The sequence below is a fragment of the Acanthisitta chloris genome, unplaced genomic scaffold (genome assembly GCF_000695815.1).
Source record: "Acanthisitta chloris isolate BGI_N310 unplaced genomic scaffold, ASM69581v1 scaffold17735, whole genome shotgun sequence".
In the NCBI taxonomy this organism is placed as follows: domain Eukaryota; kingdom Metazoa; phylum Chordata; class Aves; order Passeriformes; family Acanthisittidae; genus Acanthisitta; species Acanthisitta chloris.
Window position 1 is genome coordinate 33991 of NW_008674484.1, and position 24561 is coordinate 58551.

Consider the following 24561-nt stretch of genomic DNA (forward strand, 5'->3'; position numbering starts at 1 on the left):
GAAACACAAACAGATCTGCTGTAAGCAGCCACACGGTGGGTAATATTGGCCATAAAAACCCCTGAACTCCACGTTTTTTTGCATTTTCACTGGGCAAGACCTTCATGTCTACAAGACATATGGATTCCTGACCCTGAATATGGAACTGGTTACAGCGGTGCAGGAGGCAGCAGCATCTCCTTCCTCCACAGCATCCACTTCCAGCCCTTGGTTGCCTAAACTGTGAGCAAGCATCCAGCAAAGACAGTGTGTAGGTCACTCTGCAGGGGAAAGCTCAGGGCAGGAGACAACACCACCAGGATGCTGGAGGCTGGTAAAGCTAAACATGCAGACACTTTGTTGTACTGGACTGGGAGCTGCAGACACCTCCACATTAGTCCCATCTTGCTATTCCCTGCAGATTGCACCCAGTCTATTTTAAGCAATATATTATTTATTCTACTAACTCCCCAAAACTCATTTCTATCAGCAAAGTCATATCATATGCAGTTCCACATCTGTGAAGCTGTAGGAAGCAGGTCTGCTGGATAAATCCTTGGATTATTTAAATTATTCCAGCAGTGAATTTAAAATATATGCATGAATCCTCAGCTGTTTGCATCCTGACCCCTCCTGGCACCTGAATTATCTTCTTTCCCCCAGACCTAGCCCTGCTCCAGAGCAGCAGGTATAATATTACATATCACACATTGCTTAATGAAAATCTCACAGCCTGATCTGTCCATTACCTATTTTTATTGCCTTTCTGTTCTCTTTCTTTTTAATTGAGATGCTTCTTTATTCCTTATTTTTAGCTGATCAGAAACTGAGCTCCGGGTAATTTAAAACATGCTGTCTGCTCTGCATTGATAACTTTCCTAGTCTTCTAAAGTGCCCAGAAGTCAATGCTACTCTGTGCTTTGAAATACAAGCCTTTCCATGGAGATATATTAGCACTTAAAAGTCTTCCAGTCAAACTGTGTCTGAATTCCACTGAGGATGTGCAAAATCCAGTGAAGTCAATAGCTTGCAGGACCACAAACCTGCCTGCAGTTTAGATCCTCACACTGTTGGTGAAGAAACACTGAATATTCACTGATGGAGCAAGGATTACGATCTGGACTGTGTTGTCCAGTGACTGCAAAGTTGGTGTGAATATAACCCCAGGTAAACCATGAACCCATCAGAAGAAGCATCTCTGTTGTCACTGAGGGAATGCTTTGTACATACAGACAAACCTGGGTGACTTCAGCAGCCACTGAAATCCAGCTAATTTAATGCCAGTTCAGACTCGGAAGCTTTTTTTGCCTCATTTTTCCTCTAAACCTCTCTGGGATGCACTGCTATTTTTGAAGTGTACCAACTGCTACATCACTAATTCATCACCACGACAGCTCCCCCCAACCATGTTCTTTTATTTAAAGGCACTATCATCTTTGGGATCTGCTTTTTCATGGGAACAATTATAGAGCAGTGAAACAGCATTTAAAGCAATGCATCAATTTACCAAGCTTTAATTGTATGCAGCTTTTAAATGAGCCCTCTTAATTCAAAATTTAACACATTTGCACCTTTGCATAAAGTGCCGCCCCAATTCATCAAAATTAAACTGTTTATTATACTGTGAATTGCTTACTTCAGGGTAGTAATCAGTGGTAGGTATCAGATGCTGGATTAGAGCATCCAGAGATGCTGAGGTAAGGTTTCCATCCTGGAAGATCAGTCCTCCTTGTTCACCTTCTTTTGAAGTATGTAGATGAGGGCTGAAGCCACATGGGGTAAACATACTGGTAGAACTCAGCGTTTGGGGCATGCCTTCCTGCAACAGAGACAAACCTGCATCAGGGACAAGATCCACCACAGCCACACCACATGTCTTCTGCCTGATTTGAAAAATACAAGCCACAGACGAGAGCTTCCTGTTCACAACATTAACGCGGTCCCTTCGTGATAACCTCTTTATTGCTGGCATGGGCACATCATGCCTGCAATGGGAAGGACACAGGAAAATGGGACATTTTGATCCATGGTTTTGGGCCAGAAGATGATGGCAGATACTTTGGGCTCCCACTCAACTCAAGAGCATCTGTGATGATTCCTTATTCGCTGCCATCCCTGGTCAATCCAACATAGGAGAGAAGAGAGACATGGGACTTGAATTCAGCAGGTTCCTGAGAAGAATGGAGCAGTTCATTTGAACCTCTGCCCTCCTGAGAATGAGGCAGGGAGAATTAGGGTGAAAGAGGGAGAGAAAAGGGGTGCCACCTATAAGGCTTGCTCAGGAAAATGCCTTGGAAAACGCCTTGTGGCTCCCATGGGATAGGACAAGTGTCAGAGTGAGTGAGGAGGTAGAAGCAGGAGCAGAAGTCAACTGGGGGAGGATGGAAAAATGAAGGGAGTTGGAGGGAACAGAGAATGTGGGAGCTGATGAAGAGATTAAAGAGCAAGAAAAAGAGAAATGAGGGGAACGGAGAAGGCAGACACCTGCACTATATTTGGAGCCTGAAGTTAGTCAGTCCTAGATCCATACTTAGGTACTAAATAAATGTTTCAAAGAGATCCTGAGCACTCATCGCCTTCGCTAGAAATGCAGAGTCCTCAGCACTTTTGTAAAGGAGGCCAGGCAGACTCTGAGTGTGTAGCCGTTTCAAGCTCCCTGTATTTCAGCTCTCTGGGCTTTTCAGGTTGCATTCTAGGTTTCATTTCGATTTTGTGGTTTACAGTCAGCTTTAAATATTCCTTCTATGGAGCAAAGTTGTTTTGTTTTTGAATTGCTGCAGAAGAATGACAGATTTTGCCTTGAGAACTTTAAAGTATCTCCAGCTGCCTCTGAAATGCCCCCTAGAAGCTGCTCCTGTCTCAGCTAGAGGCTGCATTGTAGGATATGGACTGGGAGAAGAACAGTGCATGCTCCCTCCCAAGTCTGCAAATGCATCATCCAGAGCAAGGAACCCCTCTGTGACCTGTCTGTTTGCTTCTATGGTTGATTTTACATCGTGCAAGGGAGGATGGGAAAGAGATGACAGAAGGGAAGAGTATCAGAGCCAACCTCTACTGCCCTGAGCAACTGCAGAACTTCCCCCAGGACTCCAGCTCTCCCTCCTGAGCACAGCCTCTGCCTGCTGGAAGAGCAAGATCTGCACCCCACGGCCTGCTGAGCAGGCACCAACCTCCCACGTCAGGAGGCACAGGGCCATGGGCTGACACTGCTGCTGTGCCTGAGCCTGCTGGGGCTTGGGCACATGCAGGCAGCAGATATGCCTTATTTTTTAGTATATTTCTCTGCCCTTTTCTGTATTCTGTTCCATCTGCTTTTCTGCCTCTTTACCATCCCGTACAACTTCAAAAGCTTCTCCGTGGATTTAGCTTAAAAATTTGAGTTTGCCATTCTCTCTCACATATATCAGCGACTGTGCTGTGACCCAGACAGTCAGCTCAGCTCAGCCACAGGTACAGCACGGTGTTTTTTCTCTTGCAAAAGCACCTCTCTGCCTGGCACAACTCATCGACTCCCCCAGTTCAGGCTGCAGCACCTTGCCAAGTCAGAGCCACCCTGGGCAGCCAAGGATGAGAAGGGCAGAGTTCCTGTAAGCCAGGCAGGGTGTGAAGCCCTGGGAGAGGCTGGAGCTGGGTCCCAGCACCGTGGGAGATCAGGCTTTACAAGCAAGACTTGGGTGACTTCATCCTTCAAAGGAGGGACCGTTCCCTGGAGCCAGTGCTTCGATTACTGCATCTTATCTCCTTCCGGGAAGCTCACATGGGCTGGGAGCACAGGCTGCCTCTGGGATTTGCAATCAGCAAAAAGGAACCAAAAATGTCCAACCCAACAAATTCCTACCTTAGCTGAAAAAGAAAATAGATGCCAGGGATTTTAGTTTAAAGACCAGAATGTCATCCCAGCCAGGATGGAAGCTGAAGCATCTAGTTCTAATGAATGTGCAGATGTGGCTGTTAATAAGGCTCTGAGAGCAAGTAATTGCTGCTTTTTGTACACAGCTCAGAGTCTGTGTAGTAAATGGGAAGAACTGCCAAATCCCATTTGTTACTTCTAACACACTCTATGTTATGGCTTGTTTCTATGGCAATAATCCCAAGAAGGACTGCATGTCCATACAGATCAAGAAATAAATCTCATGGACATACAGCTGTCTAGATGAGGAAAAGAAGAAGTTAAAACAGCTGTGAACATACAGGACACATCCTGGCTTCAGCATGGAACAGAACTCACAAGTAATGATTTATTCGGTGCAATCTCTCACTGTCAATGCCATTTTTATTACCAAATAGAAACCCCTCTGAACAGGATATTGCCTGAACTCTTGCATCTTATTACATGAGAAATTCTGCTGAAATACACAGAAAAACCTTTTTGGTTTTTTAACCTGAATAAAAACAACTGTACAACTGTCACGGGGACATTTGTCTTGGGTATTGTCAAGAAAGTAAATTTGACTTTTTATTATGAAGTTCCTGGTATAATCTCAAGTTTTCAGGCAAGGCCTGTGTCATATCTGAGCTGGTGCCTGGCTGCCACCTTACTTGCCACCAAAGAAGATCTGAAGTTCTAGCTATAAGCTTTTTTGCTCCTTGTTAACTGCTACTGTTACATTCACAGCAGGATGAGGCCAATTGTACAAAAACTAGGAGCCTCTTGCAGTACTAAGCTTGAAAATAACTAACATTAGTATTTGGCAGACAGGAATTTAGGACAGGGACTTCTCTGCTCACAACACCTAATTACTTTTTCTGTTCATGTATCTATGAAGTTCTCTTTTCAAGATCTTTTTCAGTTTATGTATCTATGAAGTTCTCTTTTCAAGAGCACTAAATAGAAACCAAATTTTCTTCGAAAGAGCCCAAATATACAGTTGCTTGTAGTAGGCAGAGGATGAGGCTCTGCTGTCAATCACCCACAGAATACAGAAACAAGAGAAGCACTGAGGGGAAAACAAACAAACAAACAACCTCAGGGAGATTTGTCTCACTGTATGATGGTGGGTTGGATGATGGAAAAGGCAAGCAGTGCAGGCAGAGGCAGACGAGTGCCCAAACCTGGAAAACCAAGCAGCGCATGGCTTAAAGAACTGCCTGACCATGCATATAACATGCACCCACCAATCTGCAGCAAGAGAGGCTCAAGGTGCTAGAAGATGCTGCCAGTTCTGCCTGCCCTGGGACCAGCCAGGTGATCCCCAGCAGAACCACAAGGGTAAATACCCACCAGCATTCCCCAACTCCACCACCTGCTGTTACAAGTGTCCCCATGGCAAGTAGAGTTAATGCTTATGTGGACACGAAATGTTCAGGAAACATTTAATGTGGTTTTCAGCAGCTTTGATGTGATAAGTGTTTTATCCTTTATCAAAAACGTAATCACGCTGTTTACTTTTGATCTTCATTTCATCTCTGCCTTCCATCTGCTCTGCCTCTCTCAAGGGGAAACAAGAGCTGGCACCACGTGATGAGCAGAGTGGGGCTGCAGATTTATCTTCCCACCCACTTAACTTTCAGATTAACCAAATAAATAACAGCCTTCCCACTTCAGGGATGAAAGGCAGAAGCTTCTGACAGTCTCCCAGCAGAACTACAGGGGCTAGAGAGGATGGTGAGGGAAGGAGTGGAGGTTAGGGTGTCCATCTGTGCCATGAGGGAGGCTCCACTGTCACACCCCATCCTGACTGTGCCGGTGTTCTCCTCCTGACAAGAGCTCAGAATGTGCAAGTCAGTGCTCAGTGAGCATGGGCAGGGAATAAACCAAGGGTATGGGAGACTCAAGGTTGAACATTAATTTGGCAAAGCACAGAGTTTAACAAACATACCTAGTCCACAGTGAGTTGGATTCATTCTTACTCCCATCTAGGAACCAAGTTAGGACACACTTCCCATCCCATCTCAATCCTGCAAATATCTTTACTAATAAAACATTCACCAAAACCATAATTCAAGGAAATGAAGATGGTTCACACCAAAACATTTTGAAAAAATAGCTTGGAGAAAACTTGGCCTGCTTTAGTAACCAGATCTACTCTGCAGCCATCACTACTGTCTCAATGGGGAACAAACCCTGTCCCTGCTCTCAGCCAGACCAGCATGGGACAGATGAGTCTCATCTGCCTTGGTACCTGCTCACCACTGCCACACCAGCCCTAAATACCAGTGAGCACAGCAGAAACTTCAATAACAAATGCTTATTTTTCTTTACGTTACTTTTAGTAATTTTCCAGCTATTTATCTTTGCAGACAAAAAAAACCCCACATAAAATAATCATAATGAGTTCAAATTCAGATTTTTCTCTGTTTCTTTTGTATGGAGGGAAGCAGAGGAAAGAGGAGAGAAAGAATTCTAGTGTTTCGGAATACAAAAGGAAAACCACTGCAAAGTAATTGCTTCCAGTTGTCAAGGCCATGGTCATAAATGTTTTTTTCAGAAAGAATACCTGGCATTAACAAACTCGATGTATTTGATGCTGATGTAATTAGGAAACTGGTAGCAGATGTAACTTTCTTTTCACCTTTTCAACAGGCCCTAAAACCTTCAATTTACAGCCCAGGAAGTTGTGAGATTGCTGAAAACTCAGCCTGTCAATCCCAGTACTGTTGGAAATGGTTAAATGAGCAATATAATGAAATTTCTACATGAGTTACAAACACAAAGGAATCACAGGGGATAAGAGCCACGGTATGGGAAAGGTAGGAAAAAACCACTTAACTGCAATATTCTCCAAACTCAATAACAATGATTACACTGATTACATGATTCCCTTTCCTACCCATTCCTTGCAGCAGCTGAGGCACTTTACTGAAATTCCCATGAATGAGACTCCAAGAGCAGCAAGTGAATTTAAGGTTTTGGCTAATCAGAATTAGATGACAATTCTATTTCCTTTGATCCCACCTGGTTCTCACCTTTTACTCATCTGCCCTCCCAAATCACTTCCCTAAAGAGTTCACCCATGTGGAGCCTTCTTCGGGTGGAAGGGAGGGAAAGCTCTTGAGAAATGGAAAGCAGCAATCACAGAAAACAGCCCTGAGTAAAGGAAGGGCAGGAGAGCAGAGTGGCAGAGAGGAGAGGACAGCTCTGAGATCTGTCGTGGTGCACAGACCTTCCAGAGCAGGGGAGGGATGTGGGCCAGGAGCCTCAGGGTGCCTGGAAAACTTTTCTACATTTTTCTTCTGTAATAATCAAACTCCACAGAAACTACTGGGCTCTACAACTCAGAGATTTACTCCGGGCTAGAACAAGATCTTTTATTCTCTGAGATACACACACACACTGCATTCAAAGCTGCAGCAGAGGCACACGTACCTGTGCCTGCTGAATTTATTCAGTCGTGCCAGGGAAAAGATCACAGCTACTCTTGTACTAGAGGTTTATGAGAAATACCTTGCAGTCAAATGTTACAATGAAAAACACAACTACACTAACCAATTACCTCAGAATCTGATGGACATGCCTCAGAAAGAGGCCCAATTTATAGGTGAGGAGGCATTAAATCAATTACCAGCACAGTGCAAGCAAGAACAAGGTCACCTTGCTGAAGGAATATTTCAGTTTATGCTCATGTCGGAGTATTTTGCTCGATAGAGAAAAATGAAAGCCTGATTATCATGAATTTGGTAGACTGGTCTGAAGCAGAATGTAAATCAGAAATGAGAAGATTTATGGCCAATTAAATTGAACTCCAATCAAAATCCCATTCAGGCAACAGTTCCCTGGGGGCTTCAATTTGTTAGTGCCACATTTTTTTAATAACTTTCTTTTTCATGTAACATCAGCAATAATAAAAGCCCTTCAATAACAAGCAGAGCCATGAACATGCTATTTATCTTAAAATGCCATCATTGCCTGGGATCAGAAAGCATTGAAAGGACACGCTGGAATCGCTCAGGAACAACCCCCCGGAACACCGCAAGGGGTGTAAAGCTTTTTTGCTTAGTCTCAGAGCAATTTCTCTTTTCATTAATCTGGTTCAAGTCTGAAGTATTTCTCCTGAGTGCAAGGGAGCTGGTGCTGACCCTGCCGTGAGACCAAACAGCCTCTGATGTCTCAGGCCCTTCCCCAGGCTGCGGGTGCTCCAGACACACGCGGCCGGTGGCAGATCTGGGCCTCATCATTAGCAGATTTTTAGTACTATTAGGAGAAAAACGACTATCAACATATTCCAGATGCCCTTGACAATATTCAAATGTATGCCAAAGGCAGCAGTCTGGGTTTCTCTCACTTAAGGCTAGGAAATCCATTTTCTGCTCTAATGTGCCTCTCTTCCCTCATACCTCCTTCTTCCTCCTGAGCTCCTGGTAAAACCCTTAGACAATATAAAAACTGTTTTGGTGCCTAGGATATTTTTTGGTTTTAAAGACTAAAAGTATCTTTTTTTTTTTTCTTAGGGAGAAAGGGTAAATAGAACATAAATAGAATGAGGAAACAGAGTGCTTAGGGTGGGAATGAATTACTGTACCTTTTGTTAAACACAGAATTGCAAAATTTGCCCTGGTGAAGTCAGAGCTCAACCAGGCATGGCCAAAGAGGGAAATCCCAGAACAAAACCATGCAGGCAGCATTCCCAGAAACCACTGACATCAACAAGCCCTTTTGGCTCAGTTCAGTTGTCACTGATGGGCCACACTGTGACTGCCTGGAAATCAGTCAATGCTTGGATTCTCTTGCTTCGGCAGTGGAATTGGTGAGGAGAGGAAGTTATTTAAGGATAACTAACACTTGTCAACCTGCAGGGCTATGTGGTTTTGTAGGGCAGCCCGGGCTGCAGCATCATCAAACTCACACTTATAAACAAGAAAGCTGCTGTGGGAACTTGATTTATTATCTAAATACACAGGCATGACACTGTGACTGGCTTCAGACCTCAGCAGCCACCTCCTCTCAGAACAGCTTCTTCCAAGCCAAACCTGGAGGAGGAATCAGAGCAGCTAAAAAGCAGCATGGCACAGTCTGGCCCCCACAACACCAGAGACACCTCTCCCCAGCTAAATGAATGCTGTCTCCACCACATGCTGTCAGAATTACAATGGAAAGCCCGTAAATAAAACAAAAATGCAGATCTCAGTCCTCCTCTCATGACATCTCGGTGAGAACAAGCCCTGACAGGAATAAAAAAAACCTCCCACACTAAGCAAAGCAATTCTGCTATTTATGCAGAAGGAAGAAGGAAAGCTGTATATCAAACAAATAATTACAAGAGCAGCTTTATCAGTCCCTGCTGATTACTCTCAGCTCGGTTTGATGATTCTGCCAGTGCTCTGCAGGTTGTTCAGAGAGGTAGATGTCACAACATTTTACTCGCAGCTCTTTCATTTATTAGCACCTACTGCTACCTGTCTCGTAGTCAAAAATCTTGGCATACATTTAGAAATTGTCTCCTGGAGTCTGTCAGGGAGGTTTAAAAACCTAGAAATCATATTTTTATATATACACATACATCTTCAGACAGACTCCACATGTGAGTATGAATCGTAATGATGCAGTTTGGGTGTTACATATGTATATGCAGATACACAGAGGCACACACGTTTTTATATGTGCCTCCTTCCTCCTCAATATGTAAATACAGAAATTCAAGTTACTTGCTTATCCCTGCTCCAGTTTGGGTGGGACAACATTTCATCTGACTTCTTGTTTTGCCCCCTCCGCCCCCCAGATTCACTAAAATAATAAATAAAAGAAGGTCTGATCTTTCTCTTGGAAAACATCAATGCCTCCTGAAGAGCAGCGTGAGCTCTGACTGTCACCAATGTCAATTTATCACCGCTGTTAATTACACTGTATTTGAACACTGCTCAGTCACCAGATCAGGAGCAAAAATCTAAGAGACATTTGTGCTAATCGCCATGGTCTGCAGGCATCTCCTAGACTTTCATCCAACCTTCTGAGGAGCATCTCTGTGCTCCAGTGTGTAGTGCCCAACCGAGGGGACAGACAACCAAGCACCTGACCTGTGGTGCTCACATCCCCTGTCCTCCAAACACTGTGCACAGGAAAACTGAGAGGTCAGAGCTGAGCCCACCAGTGATGGATGCAGCCTGCAGGCCCTAGCTAAGTCCCCACCTCAGCCCTGGGTGGTACAGGCACTGATGATGACACACAGACACACAAGACTTCCCTCCCTGGCAGGGAGAATGGACGGAGCACATGGCTTCCATCAGCACAGCCAACATCAGGCTCCTGCTTGGCTATAGATTCAGGTTATTTCATCCTCAGAGCACTCCAGACTGATGAGCAGGCTCTCCTGCTCTATCGATGACATATGGACCCGTCTCCCTAAGAAATAAGTTCATGAGCTTCTGGATTTCCCCTTCTGGAGCACCATCTGTGCCTGCTCCCATCCCACCACCCGCTGCGCAGCGTGACCCGAGGCAGCCGGGCACGCGCTGGCCCCGCACGAGGCAAGAAAGCATCAGCATCTGTAGCTGTCCCCAAATTCAAGCACATTTCTCTTGGAATATGCTCAGCCCATGCACGTGCAACCTCCGTTTGGGCAGGCAAGGGGGTTTCTGCTGACAGATTGTCTCTGGCTGCATTAAGTATTTTTAAAAAAATAGAAGAAGAAAGACGAGACTCTGCTGACATTCAGGATAACGCGACAAATCTAGCTGGAAAATAAATCCCTCTGCTTCAGAAAGAGGAAATCTGAGCTGCAGGCCAAGCACCACCACAGGTGAGGGTGCTGAGCCCACACAGGACCTGCTGGGGCTCCCACACCCCAGAGAATGACCCTGCTCAGCCCTGACCACCTCTTCCCCAGGGGCAAGGGGCAGGGGAGAGTCACTGCCCAGCTGACTAATTGCTCATTAGCTGAAATGAACTCTGCAAGACCATTCTGTGATCACTGCTAGAATTCTGTCATTAAAAAGGACTGCAAACATTAGTTCTTAGCTCACTATCAAAGCACCAGCGATGTGATGCCTTGGCTTTGGGATCAACAATCTGCTCTCAGAGGAAGATGGGAATTGCCCATGGTCCATCCAGCTCACCTGCCTGCCTCTCATGCTGACCACCACTGGATGCATCACAGAGCACTGCAGAGGGCAGGAATACAACAGTGTGCTCACTACAGCCTCTCTCTGCTCCCAACTTAAGAGATTAGTTCATACCCCAATGCACAAGATTTAATATCCATCCAAAACCTGCTATTGTTAGTGATTCTCAGTGCCCATATAAAAATTACAACCTTCAGGAACCAGCAAGCAGAAGCCTTTCTAGAGCTATGGTAGGGAGCTCAGTGAAATACACATGTGTTGGAAGAGCTGACTTTAAATATTAGGAGATAATTTTTTTCTTGGCATCATTCCACTGATTTCTGTAGTATAAAACCCAGGGGTGAATATGGTCCAAGATATACACAAAATGAGCTAAATTCTGAACTGCACTTGCTGACCTCATAACTCTTCAGCAGTTGAAATGTGGGTTACAAAACCAATTTCCATAAAGGACATGTTCAGTTAACAGTGGGAGACTGTGCTGACTCGAGCTGTGTGAGCACACTACTGAGATATTTCCCACATAATCTACATTCATTCCATACTTTTTGGAAGTGCTCCTCAAAAGATGGTGTCAAGGGTGCAAATCCTGTAGATCAAAAAGATATGTGACCTGTCAGAAAGCACAGAGCTTTTTTCATACATTATTCTGGTACTTTGAGAAGCCCAAATCAACACATACTTTTTTTTTCACCCCCTCCAGCTTTCAAAGCTGCAGGGCAGCAGCCTGCCTAGTGTATAGGCAGCCCAGATGGGGATACACATCCCTTGGAGTGCTTGGAAAAGGATCTGCTGTACAGGGAACACAGTAAAAATCCCAACTTGTACCTGTGGATAGCACCCAACATAAAAAACTTCCATTCCTTCATTCATTTTGCATATTCCTTGAGCAACACGAAGGTTTTTAAAAAAGCAGCAGCTACCATTGTTATGAAATTGTACTATTTTAATAATAGTACAAACTACCTGCTACAAAATTTGAACCAACACCAGAGCTGTTACCCTGTGGCTAAATGTCTCACCCTTACTTAATCTTCTAAGGCTCTAGACCTGCACAGACAGAGACATACCCAACAGGACTTTAAATTCCATAGGGGAAATTCTGGTATAATTATGCATCTGCAGATATGCAAACACATAAGATTTGCAGTAGGAAGAGTCTAATGTCACCTGTAATCTCTCAAGCCTGTAGATTTATACATGCAATTGAAGAAAAGCCTTGACTTCCCACTCTGCATGAGAAATTGGATGAATCACATGCTCAAATTAGGTCTGACATTACCACATAGCTGGAGCCATATTCTTGCCATCTTATTTCTGTTCACTGGCCACAAACTCAACAAGCCCTTGAAATCAATGTGACTATTCCAAAAGTATGTTTCTGCTTCATGTGGATAAGGGGAGTCACCTCTGCTCCCCAGACACAACTGATGGCTCATGCCAATATTTACAGCAACAAGGTTAGGGATCACATTTTAAAACTCAGTCTCTGCTATTTGCAAATTTTCTAGGAGTGCCAATACCAAAACCAGAAATGTGCAACTCACCTTGAAACATTTAGTCAGGTACACAATGATTTCAGTTTGAAAATTCTGACGAAGCTGAGCCAGCAGCCTGCTGCAAACAAAGCGTATCAACAAGAACAAGCAAACACTGGTTTATCCTCAATTTAATGCAATGACTAGAAGAGACATCCAGCCCTTTCCCAACTGGATATACACCAAGTATGAATATGTGATAGCACAGAGTGGCCCCAAAGACTATTCTAGTACTACTTAGAATTTAAATAATCCCAGAGAGTAAGGGTCAAGACAGCTGCATGTCCCAAACTTGCATGGATGGATTCCTAGTGCAATACACTCTCCATGGATCCAGTCTTTGGGAACAGGACTCAGGTTGTACTCACACAAACATTTATTGTTGCAGGAGTTTGCAGGAGGATGGACAAGCACAGGTGAAGAGTTCATTGCTAAATGCTTTACTAGGATGTTAACAACTGCAGCTATGATGGACACAAGGTGTGGGAATCTGATTAAATAACAATCTGAACTTCCTAAAGGGAAAATTGTGGAAGTGAGGGATATAGTGACGTACACAGTGTTCGATGCAACCAAGAAGTAGGGTTGAATGTCGGTTTGCAAACAAGGCTACTTAGACCAGAAAATATAAGAACAGCAGAGCCCTACACAAGTCTTTGTTTAAAGTTTTCAGCAGTACAGCTGAGGAGTTGGAACACCACAAACAAAGAGCAATGCCCCTTCTCCTGGCTGCACCTCGACATTGAGCTTTAGACATGGTGTATGGTTACTCTGTGCTTTGGGATGGCACTTTAACATCCAGGATGTTCTCCTTGCATTTCAAATTTTCCAATTCCCATTTCAGCAGTCCCTGCTGTACTTTCTGATGGCACTGAAATTTCACAGACTGTATTTCCCCACCAAGAGAATCTATTTAGGAGGGAAGCAGAGAGGTAACCAGCTGGAAATCCATGATGAAGGAAAGACTACTTGTTACCTCCCCAAGGGAGATGGAGGAGAGTAAAAGTTAATGGAAGGATAATCAGGAACTCTTCAGGGATATCAGTTTATAGGCCAGGAGCATATATAACTGAGACTTGTTTGCATATCAAGAAACTACAGGAGAAGGTGTGACAGCCAAATGCAGCTTATGAAAATATGGCTATCTGTAAAGCTGATAGCTTCCTCGCATGTGAAAACACAATCCTAACACTCAACTTGGCAAGTGAAGGCTAAATAACATCAATATGTCTGTTCTGGGCAGCCGCACAGTGAAATCTCTTCTGATGACATTTACAGTGTTTTCAGCAGACTCGCCTGGGACTCAGAGAAACAAGCTGGTTTTTTAGGGATTTCAAGGATCCATGCTTAAAATATCCACAAAACTGAAATACTCAAGCTTTAAAATGACATGATAGAATTTGATGCCTTTTAATAGTCAGTGAAAAAAAAAAACCAACAGCTCAGAGACTGCTCAAAAACATCACAGGATGCTGCAAGAACAGGACAAGACATAATTCAGTTTTAGACAGATCTCTGAGTATTTAAGATCTTCGAAGAGTTTTAACAGATTGGACTCCAGAGAAGCTGCAGTGTCCAAAAGCAGAGCTCTAGTGGCTATTTACCTACTCTGCTGTGCATGTCCACGGTCACGTCACCTCACCTGGAGGCCTCCCTGTACCTCACAGGGCCAAGAGTCCCTGTCACTACTGGGAAGGGAACCCTTTTGGGAAACACAAGGAGGTCACCCATGTCTGAATTCCCTCCATACTATAATAAGCACTTTGTTCAAGTAGTATCTTCTAAATAGAGGTATCTGTGAAGATCTCCCCTTCACACCAATGCTCCCATTCACTTCCACTCTTCACATTTAATAAACCCCTCAGCTGTTCTCTGCAAGTGCCACCACACTCTGGCCAGATCTGTGCCCTGACCTTCCTGCCAAGGCCAGCACAAAGCTCTCCTTCCCTTCCTGCTCTAGGCTGGTTGGCAATGTTGCTACAGCCTATTAAACACTGTGAAAAGGAAGGACCACGAAAGGCCTTTCATTGGGATAAGTGATCAAATGCAGGATTTTATTATTAGAATCTGTTTTGTCAAAAAGGAGGATATTGGCCAAGATTATCTCAGCCTGTTTTGTGATCATTTCAGTGAAATCTTTCACATTGGCCAAATCCGGAAATGTGTGGGAAATTAAAGAGATTTAGCCCATTATGCCTCTTTTACCACACTAATGACCAACATTCTTCTTTATTGTCCAGGGCATTTTTCAGTGTGAGCCTGCAATTCACACATATATAATTGCTTTCTTGTTTAAAATTTTTACTAACACAGTGAGCATTTAGATACCACAATTACCTGGGGAAAAAAAGTTCCATCCTATACATGGTACAATTCACCACCATTTTTCAGGACTGTAGTCCATTTTACCAGCCGAGTGACTTCTCAGTGAGAACTCAATTTCAAAATTCCCAGATCCTCCACTTTTAAAGCCTTTCATGTTATACCAGCTCTTCATTCCGCTTCACTGCCACACCACACACCATGAGAAGCCAGAGTCAGGAGGTTATTCTGGAGCTCAGTCCATCAGTATTCAACACTCATTTCTACAAAAGCCTCCAGGAGCTTCCAGGTTCCAAACGACCCTTCCACAAAGGAAGGGTTTGGTCCAGCACCATGGCTCCATCCTCTGTAGAATCCTGTGATTTTTTTCTCTCTCTTACATCTGGAAATCTTTGATAATTTTCACCTTCTCGAGGCAGTTCAATGACACTTTTGATTTGCAAGTGAGTTCAGGCAGGAATTTTACCGGATGAGTAGTTTCGCTATCTGCATGTGTTTTGCTATCACATCAGTACTGGCTTTCTTCCAACCAGGAGACTTGGAAGAATCCTGAAGAGGTCTTTGTATTCAGACCAAGCCTTCTGCTGAGCTGTGGGCGCCATCTGTAAAGTGACTCTATGAAAATGACATCATCATGTGACAAACGTGTTCTTCCTACAGTCAATTCGTTTGGCACACAAAGTCAAACCCAGGGTTTTTCAAATTGTCAGCATCTTGAGCTCAGTCTTGCAGCTAAACACCACGTTGTGTTCTTTCTACTTCTTGTCTCGCACTTCAGCAACAATAAGATCTCAGCAATCAAACCTGAGCTGGCATTTTCTGGGATGACTCACAGAGCTGATTAAAATACAATTGCTCTCCCAGACCTGGGCTGGCTCAGATGTATGACAGAAGTGTCTCTTAATTCTCCACCTTTTGTTCAGAAAATTAAACACACAGGGACAGATGCAGCAATAGAGTGTGCATCTTACACCCGATTGTAACCAGTCCAACACTTAACCAATGGGGCTTAATGTCGTTGTACATTATGGTTTCACATGGGTGTCTTTACTCACGCTCAGTTATGCACTTCATGTGTAGTAGCAACAAACCCACGTGCTCACCAACTGAAGCACTGAGAAATAAAGGCTGGAGTGAGACTCTGTAAGTTAAAGTGACATTTAGTAGCATAACAGCCACATAACCTCCAGATAGAGGCTCTTAACCCACGGCAGACTCATTTCTAATGCTGTGTTTGTCACAGGTGACATGCAGTTACGTGCTCCCCTGACAGCAGTGACACACAATAGAGAAACCTTCAGTCTCTCTGAAGGCAAAAATGTTTGTCCTTGTCACCCAGTGAAGGATGGCAACCCCAGCCTGGTGTGTGCTGTAATCACACCAGCACAGCGAACCCAGGGGGGTGGAAATTAAAGCAGCCAAGAGGCAGTGCCTACCTTTGGAATCAATTTATCTCAGGGCATGCCTGTAGCTCTCCTCTGCGAGATACCACTGCTGTGCACCAGCAGCATCGCTGAAGTAGTCAAAAAATATCGACCTCTAGAATGCCAGGCAGGCTGTTCTCTGTGAACCCTGGATGTGACTCAGCGTGGGAATACATCTTCAAAAGCAAGAGTTTCAGACAGCACTCTCACTCAAAAAAAGAAAAAAATTGACTGCCAAACAAACAGTTCATTTGCAATCACTCTTCCTTCTTCCTCTTGTTTTTGTTTTGAAATGCACCAGGAATGAGCTTTTCTGGGGTACTATTTTAAAAGTTTAGGCCTCAGAGAAGTTCTGCCAAGTCCTAGCAAAACACAATGTCATTTTAAAATTACAGTCCAACAAACTGCTGCTTTGAGAGAACAATCATCTTCTAAATGACTGAGCAGGCAGCTTCAATCATTGCTTTACATGAGCTACAGAAGGGGCCACAAGAGCATGTAGTGGTCACTGCTCTGACGCTGTGCAGGCCACAGATTTTAACATCTGAACACCACGTTGGTAATGAAAATCCCAGGGAATTGCTCTGCACCATCCTTGCTTGGCCTGAATTTGACTACTGTGCTGGAACATCAGGATGGTAGCACGGCAAATCTGTTCGTGTCGTTACGACGTGAGATTGATACAACACATCTCCATCAAATAACAGTAAATCATGCCTCACAGATGTGATTAAATTCATTAATGTTATTTAAGTCTAAGCTGGACTGAGCACTAGAGAATATTGCACAGACACAGGGCACACTGTACAGCAACGCTCACCTGAACAAACCTGATGTTCAAGACAACAACCCGGACTCAAGCTGGAGGTGGGACTGCAAAAACAGTGACAGATGATGTCTCTGTCTCACCAGAGATAGGAGAATCATCTATTTTCATTTCTTCAAATCCTCTGCAGCTCTCACACCTGACAGCAATAAAGCACTGCCCAGCAGGAGCAACGTAGTCCAGGATAATCCTGCAACATAGCTCGTCCTAATAAACTGGAGTGATGGGCAATGGCACTTCTGCCATCAAACACTGCTCTGGAATCCCTCTCTGCACCTTTGGGACCACAACACACAGGGAGGATTTGAGAAGCCTGTCAAAGAGCAGAGGAGACCCTTTTCTCTGCACAGCCACACTGCAGGTACCATGCTGACACACTGCACGGAGCAGGACAACAAAGGGCAAGAAGCAGCTGGCTGAAACTAGACCCAAACTGCAGAGATGTAATGCTACTCTGCAAAGAAAAATGGTTTGGAGAAAGTTCCAGCCACAGTACTGTCTTTATATGGGCCCAAAATGACTCCAAGCCCTGCAGTCATGCCAAGGCCAGTGCAAGCCACCTGCAGTGCCACCCAACAAGCTGCAGCACCTTGGAGAGCCAACTCCAGCAGCACCACCTGGGGCCACCTGCAGCATAACTCCCCACTTCAAAGCTGCTGGGTGAGAGGGTGAAAGCAAGGAAAATACCAGTTGTCTGGTGAACATTCAGTTGTGGCACAAGCCTATTTATCCATGGTGCAATTCACCTCTGAATTTGACCCATGGGGAAAGAGCAAATTCACTTTTAAGAGTTTACAGACTTGCAAAAAATTCCAACAGCTGGACACACTGCAGCCTGCAGCAGGCGTGTGGCCCTGTCTTCCAGCTTGAGCAATCAACAAAGCTCTACTTGCTGCTGGCTGTAACCTAGAGCATTAACTTTACAAGATTTATGTTTAAGGCATATTAGTAACACTTTTAAATGATGAAGAAGGCATTTTAGCAAACAGTAAATTCTGCAGAAGCTCTGTTTGGCAGAGTTATCAATAATCCTATTAATGACAAGGTGCAATTTACAGCAAACTGGCAGTGGAAAGGAGATACAGGACTTACGTGAAACAAAAAGATAATACAATATTATTCCATTGACTGTGCTTTCTTTTAATTGCCTTGTTATGTATGCTCAGGGCTCACAATCTATCACGGATGAAGTTGTTTGTTCATAAAGCAGCACACAAGAGGTTTTTAATCCAAGATCCCTCTAGCTGCATTTCAGGATTCATTTCAAAGTTGTCTTTAATTTTCCTATTTTGTGTAAGTTTATCCTAATATTAGCAAGCACTCCTCTGAAAAGAAACTGCTGTGCTCAGTTGTGCTACTTGTACTGGATTATGTGACTGCTTACTAAGGCTTTACTCAGTAAGACTGCACAAAGGGACGTAACTTGCACTACAGACTGCAGAGCTCCTGTCACTCTTCCCTGTGCCCAGGTCTGCAGCAGGGCTGCTGGCCTCAGGAATAGATCCAATGTGTCCAAGTGACCAGGGTCAGTGCATGTGTTAAAAGAGAGGCATCAAGAATACCCTTTGTACAATTATGAAAAAACTCTACCAAACTGAATACATCATTTTAATGCAACAAGCAAACTTTACCTTGAAGAGCATATCTATCCTATTTAACACATGAAAAACACACACTGGAAACTTTCAAGATTGTATAAAGACGCATTTGAGGCTTCAAAATTATGTAAATTATTTGTTTTCTCTTCAACATTATCTCATCTTCAGGTGTCTGTGTGGGAGGGCAGACAGATGGTTACTCAGCTAAGGAACGCGAGGCTGTTCTGTCTTTGTCCAATGGTAACAACCAACAGTCTGGAAGGAAGACAAGCTCCAGACCGGGCCAAAGTCCAAATACAGAAGAAGAGACTGTGGAAACATCATTTATGGGAACTGCTCAGATCTAGCTTTTGTGTGGTTTTGCTTCAGCTTCAATTCCCAAGACTCTCACAAATGGATTTGGTCATTCCACCATGAACAGCTAAAAAGCCCAAGGTGCACATTTTTATACCATATATAGTGATAAGAATGTCAGCTATGCTGGGAATGAAGATGATGATGAATGAATTTATTTTATTTCTAGTTTTAATTATTGGGTAAATTCCATTTACCACCTAGAATGTGAATGTGTTTTATCACAATAATATGCTTCTGGCATGAAGCCAAGACAGAGCTTCCAAGCAAGGGGGAGGAGGCATTAAACTCTGCTGGCTGGTGTTGAAAGCACTTGACATTTCTCCATTTCATTTCCTAGGTGCCACATCATAAATAAGCTCAATAAACTGTTGCTTACAGCCCTGGCCAATTTGAAATCCTACCTGATAGATTTATTTCAAGTATACCCTGTCCTCCAAAGCTGCTGGGAAACAACAACTTATCACTGCCAACCTGTTAGTTCTAGATCTGACATTGTCTGTAGCATCAGCAAAGCCATTTCCAGTGCTTGTTTGCAGAGATGCTGAAATCACTGGAAGCTGATGGCTGCCTGCACTCATTGCTGAGGACACCACAGATGAGCCAAGTGACATTCAGCTGTCCTACATCACATGCACTGCCAAAAAAATGGAGACCACAAAAATTAAAAAACAGATTTGGATTCCACAGTTTAGGAGAACTAGAGAGCTATTCCTTGCTTAGGATAACAACATCAACCAGTTTTATATACAGTCTTATCTCTAGCTCTACTCACATTGCAATCAAGTTGACTTGCATGAGAATAACTCAGGTTTCTCAGAACTTTCTCTTATAAAAGCCATCAGCTTGGCATTACCTGCCTCTGGCAAATGCACAGCAAAAACCAGCTGGGGGTGTTTCTCTAGGAGTGTGCTTGTTAACATACACACATATGGTTGGTGTCCTCCATGCAGATGATGGATGAAAAGGACTGGGATTTGGACTTCCCAATTAGTGGACAGCCTTTAGCTCAAAACAAACTGTGACTATTTTGCACTTGTTATGCTGCTCCGGCTGAAATTCCAGGGCGCAAATCAAAGCTCCCCTGTTCATCCCCTGACCAGGCTGTTTGCCACCCACCAGCCTTGGCATGCAAAGAGTCCTACAGCAGCATTTCCTTCTCACACATTCAGTGCAGTAGTTTGGCCTGTGATCCCAGCTGGAGTTGCTGGGCAGGAGACAGTCCAAGAGATTTCCTCATTATCATGGCTCTTCATGAATGACTTCAAAGGAACACACAGATCCTATCTTCAGGAGATTAGCTGGAAGTGCACCGCCTGTGTAGGCAAGCTTGTTCCAGTCTGTAACTTGCAGGATCTCCATACAGCAGAGACAACCCAAGACCACATTTGCCAAAGCCTCCACTAGACCTGCAGGACAGCAGTTTCCAGCTGCCAGGGCTGTAAGAGAGGATGGGACAAGATTTACAGCCTCTCCAATCGAACAGAGATGTTTATTCTAACCTACACAGCAACTGCCATTGTTTTGGTTAATAAGTATTCAAATCTTGTCCTGTTGTGAGTTCCAGAATTACTTTTACTAGTTCGTTTACACAACATACATAATTACATTTCCATGAGCACAAACCCCATTTCCTGTCGTGCCTTTACATTCAAACAAACAGCTCAGCAATACATTACTGCATGGCTGAAGGCTAGCAAGTCCCTGGGAGCTTTGGGTGCATCCTTACAGGAAGGAGCTTTGCCTGAGAAGTGAGGAACAGGAGCTGCACTTGCCACGAACAGTAAACAACACTGTTCTGAGAAAGTACCTGTGGGTTCCTGTGGCAGCTGTGGAGCCCAGAGGAAGCTCCATATGCTGTTGGATATCTAGTTAGTGCTGTCAGACAGAGGCTGCACAAGCTGCTGTAGATGGGGTTGGGACAGTCCCTGCTCCCAGCTCCATAAGAACACATGTGCTCTGCCACAAGTCAGACATCTAGCAGCACAGGAGAACTGCCAGGTGTGCAATGAAGCTACCCACACCAGTGCTTTTGGATGCACTCGTGAATTGTCACACGTGTCTCAATGTTTGACAGACTCTCTGGACTGCCAAATATACTGCCAGGACAGCACTGGAAACAGGGGCAGAGAAAAGACCCATTCCATGTATTTCAGCCACTGCAGAGGCTATCAAAGAGATCTCAGTGAAAGAAACATAAGCTGAGCTTCACCTCCACACTCTGCTCTTGCCAGCTGGAAAAGGAACGATAGAGCAGAGAGAGAACAAAATCACATGGCTGTGGTTTTCTCCCAGCAACTTCAGCTGAGGCAGTGGCAGGCTCCAGGCTGGCAGCTCCAGAGCCCACCCCTCTGCTCCTCCCAGCCCCTGCACACCCAGGGCTCCTGGCAAAGCCTTTCTCTTCCCTCACCTAAACTGAAAGGTGAAGGAACCCAAAGTTACAAGCTGGCAAAGATAAACACGGTGCCAGTTCCCCTCTCCTGGATGAAACATCAGGTCATGCCAACCCGTGCTGCATTATGCACATCTCAAACTGCTCCAGCTCTGCATTAGCATTCTGGAGCACAGCTTTATCCTCCTGCTTCAGAGACCAGCCCCTGCTTTACATAAATCTTTAATGAAACGCTCTGCCTCAAGCACTGATGCCTACGAACAAAAGGCAGAGTTGAAGGAAAACAGTTTTACCTCCAAAAAAACCAGAGCAATTCTACAGATAGCACAGAGAAATTACACTTGCTACACCAATCTGGGATCCCTGGAGCACCACTGAAAAGAAGACACAGCATCAGGAAACGTGAGGAGCTGGGAACAACTCCTTTCCAGAAAGGCAGGGAGGAGAATTGTTCAGCTGAGGTACATCCTAAAACACAGCAGGACCCATCCAGTCTCCCCAGGTGTGTGCCTGGATGAGGTTGTGAGGCTGTGTGTGCCAGGCTGCCAGCACCAAATGCTCTGCAGCAATGGAACAGGCTTCCCCCTGATCAGGAGACTGATGTTAAAACCTCGAGATTTAAAAACACACACACACAAGTCTATCAACTTTCTATTTCCTTTGGGATTGAGAGCGTTTATGGTTAATGCTGTCAAGTGTTTCAAGTGCTTCCTTCTCAAATTTAAAGGTTGTAAATGTTCATCTCCCCATGCGACATGAGCTAAGTAGAAACAAGAATAGAAACTGAAACTGTACTGATTCAGGACCAGGAACTGTGATTTTAAGATAAAACTAAGTACCATGAAACTAAAGATAAAATTGCAGGGGCTGGCAACACAGTGTGACAAGGACAGTTAGAGTCCTGATGCAAAACAGCAACCAGGAGATGATACAAGGCCCTCAGAGCTGAGAACACAGACTGCAATGCAAAGACATCCAGGGCTTTATCCTAGAACACTCAACTGATGTTTTTCATAGCAGCCTACAGGAGTGAATGCAAGTATCTTCCATTAATCTTAATGGAAAATGTTTGTTTAAATCCCCAAGACTGTCTTGGAAAAGAAGTATTTCAGCCTCACAGTCTGGACTGGATGCTTAAATTTTCATCTTTAATATTCACATCTGCATGCAGGCCCCAGGTCAGTAAATCATTTAAATGTGTGCTTCAAAATGCAACAGCCAACAAGGCTACTCATGTGCTCAGAATTTAGCAAACATGTAAATGTTCCATCCAGCAGAGATGGGGTTGCTCACATGATTCTGTGTTTTGCTGAACTGATGCCTAAAGCCTGCAGAGGCTGCCATAAGGAAGTTACCATTTTGCCAACAAATACCAGTGTTACCACACTTACTCCTATAAATCAAGGGAAACAGCAATGCCAGAGATGTGCTCCGATACAGACTGGTGTCTTGGAGATATCAGTTACTTGTGCATCTTGGCTTTCCCATCCACATTTTGGGCTCTCTAATCAGGAATCTGAACTAAGTTGGAAAACTGCACCCAGCTGGACATTTTGTAACTATCCCTTTCATTTTTCTGAGCAGCAAGAATCCTAGACTAGGTTTTCTGTATGGCATAAACATCTATTCTGAAGATTCAAACCCCAAAACCAATACCTTAAAGTAAGAGTAACGTGGTGTAGAACAGAACCTCCTCCCAAGCTAGATTTCAAATACACAATATACAGAGAGTTTTGGCAATTCAAAATACCTTCAGATTTGGCTCCTCCTTTGATCTGCTGGACAGCATGGGATGATGAGGGACAGGAACTGAACTCAGAACTTGAGCTGAAGGCCCAAGGGTGGGCAGGGGGGTGTTATACTCTTTGGGATGAGACATTCTGGGAAGGATCACCAAGAACACCTGGACCTAATCTCCAACTTGGGAACTGAAGCCTCTGAAAATGTGGAAGTATTTTGATCCCATCATCTGACTATCACTTGCCACAATCAACACAAGAGTCTGACAATAAATTAGTGACTATGCACACAACATTTTAACCTTTTAAAGCCAAACAGCTATTTGTGGCTGCACTTGGAAACTCAGAACTCAACAGTAATCATATAAAGCTCAGCAGTTTCCATGTGCAGTCACATCCAAGGTAAGAAACAGTCTAGACAGCAGTTGGATGGCAGAAAATGGGGCAAGTCTGTTCAATATGCTGATCTAGCAGAAAATTAACACAGCAAGAGGTGAAAAACCCTCCAAGTACTGCCCTGCCCCTTATCAAAACTGAACACTGCCCACAGAATGAGCCCAGGGAGCCCACTCCCATCGGCCACACAACCTGCAAACCTGAGGCAAGGGAGAGGGAAGAGACACACAGCTCCAAAAGAGGAGAGAGACTCCCTTTTGGCATCAATTCATGGGCAGGATAAAACCTTCAAGCCATGCTCTCAGCAAGCAAGTGGCATCCAGCACATGTGGGGGAAGAGACAACGTTGCGTATTTTTGGGTCTAGTCAGCAGACAGAGGCAGCTTTGCAGAATAACACACAAAAATCCCAGCACGGGTCTGGCAATCTGCAGATACTTCCCCACAGCTGTGCTGACAGGGGGTGCACACTTGGCCTCCCCTCCATACAGCTGTAAGCCTGGACAAATCCTGCCAGGCACAGAGGAGTGCCAGTTTCCACACCAAATCCCTCCCTATCCCCAAAATCCTCCACGTATTTTTGTCATTTGGAAGGAAGAGCACATGTGAGAGAGGCAAGAGGACTTACCCACCCGCAGTGTGCTCATGGTTTGGTGCTGAAGGGATGTGGGCAGCAGGCTCATGCCAGCAGGTACCAGACACAGCAGCTCACTGCTGGACAACTGCATGAACTTCCACCTCAGGGAGTGATCAGTCTGAGCTGCCCACACTGTCCTAAGCAGACACTCAGCTGAGCCCAACTGAAGCAATCTTTTCTCCACTGCCAGAGACAGCAAGTCACAGGATTCTCTGCAGCCCTTTATTCTGATTGTCTTGGTAAGGTTATTAGCCCTGGCTCCTCTGCAGGGAAACACCTTTGGGACCCACATCTTCCCAAGCATACACAGACCCCTACTCCTACATTACAGCAAGACAAGGACTTACATGAACAGGTACTCG

The 24561-nt window shown here is 44.5% G+C and overlaps 1 protein-coding gene across 1 annotated transcript in view; it reads right to left on the minus strand.

The window, feature by feature from the left end:
* RASGEF1C (RasGEF domain family, member 1C) overlaps positions 1–1792 on the minus strand; it is a 23836-nt gene extending 22044 nt beyond the window's left edge. The window contains 2 exon segments of the mRNA XM_009075365.1: positions 1–18; positions 1612–1792. The exon segment at positions 1–18 is cut by the window's left edge and continues 131 nt beyond it. Of these exon segments, the coding sequence (XP_009073613.1) occupies positions 1–18; positions 1612–1792 (199 nt within the window).
* Between the last annotated feature and the right edge of the window lie 22769 nt (positions 1793–24561).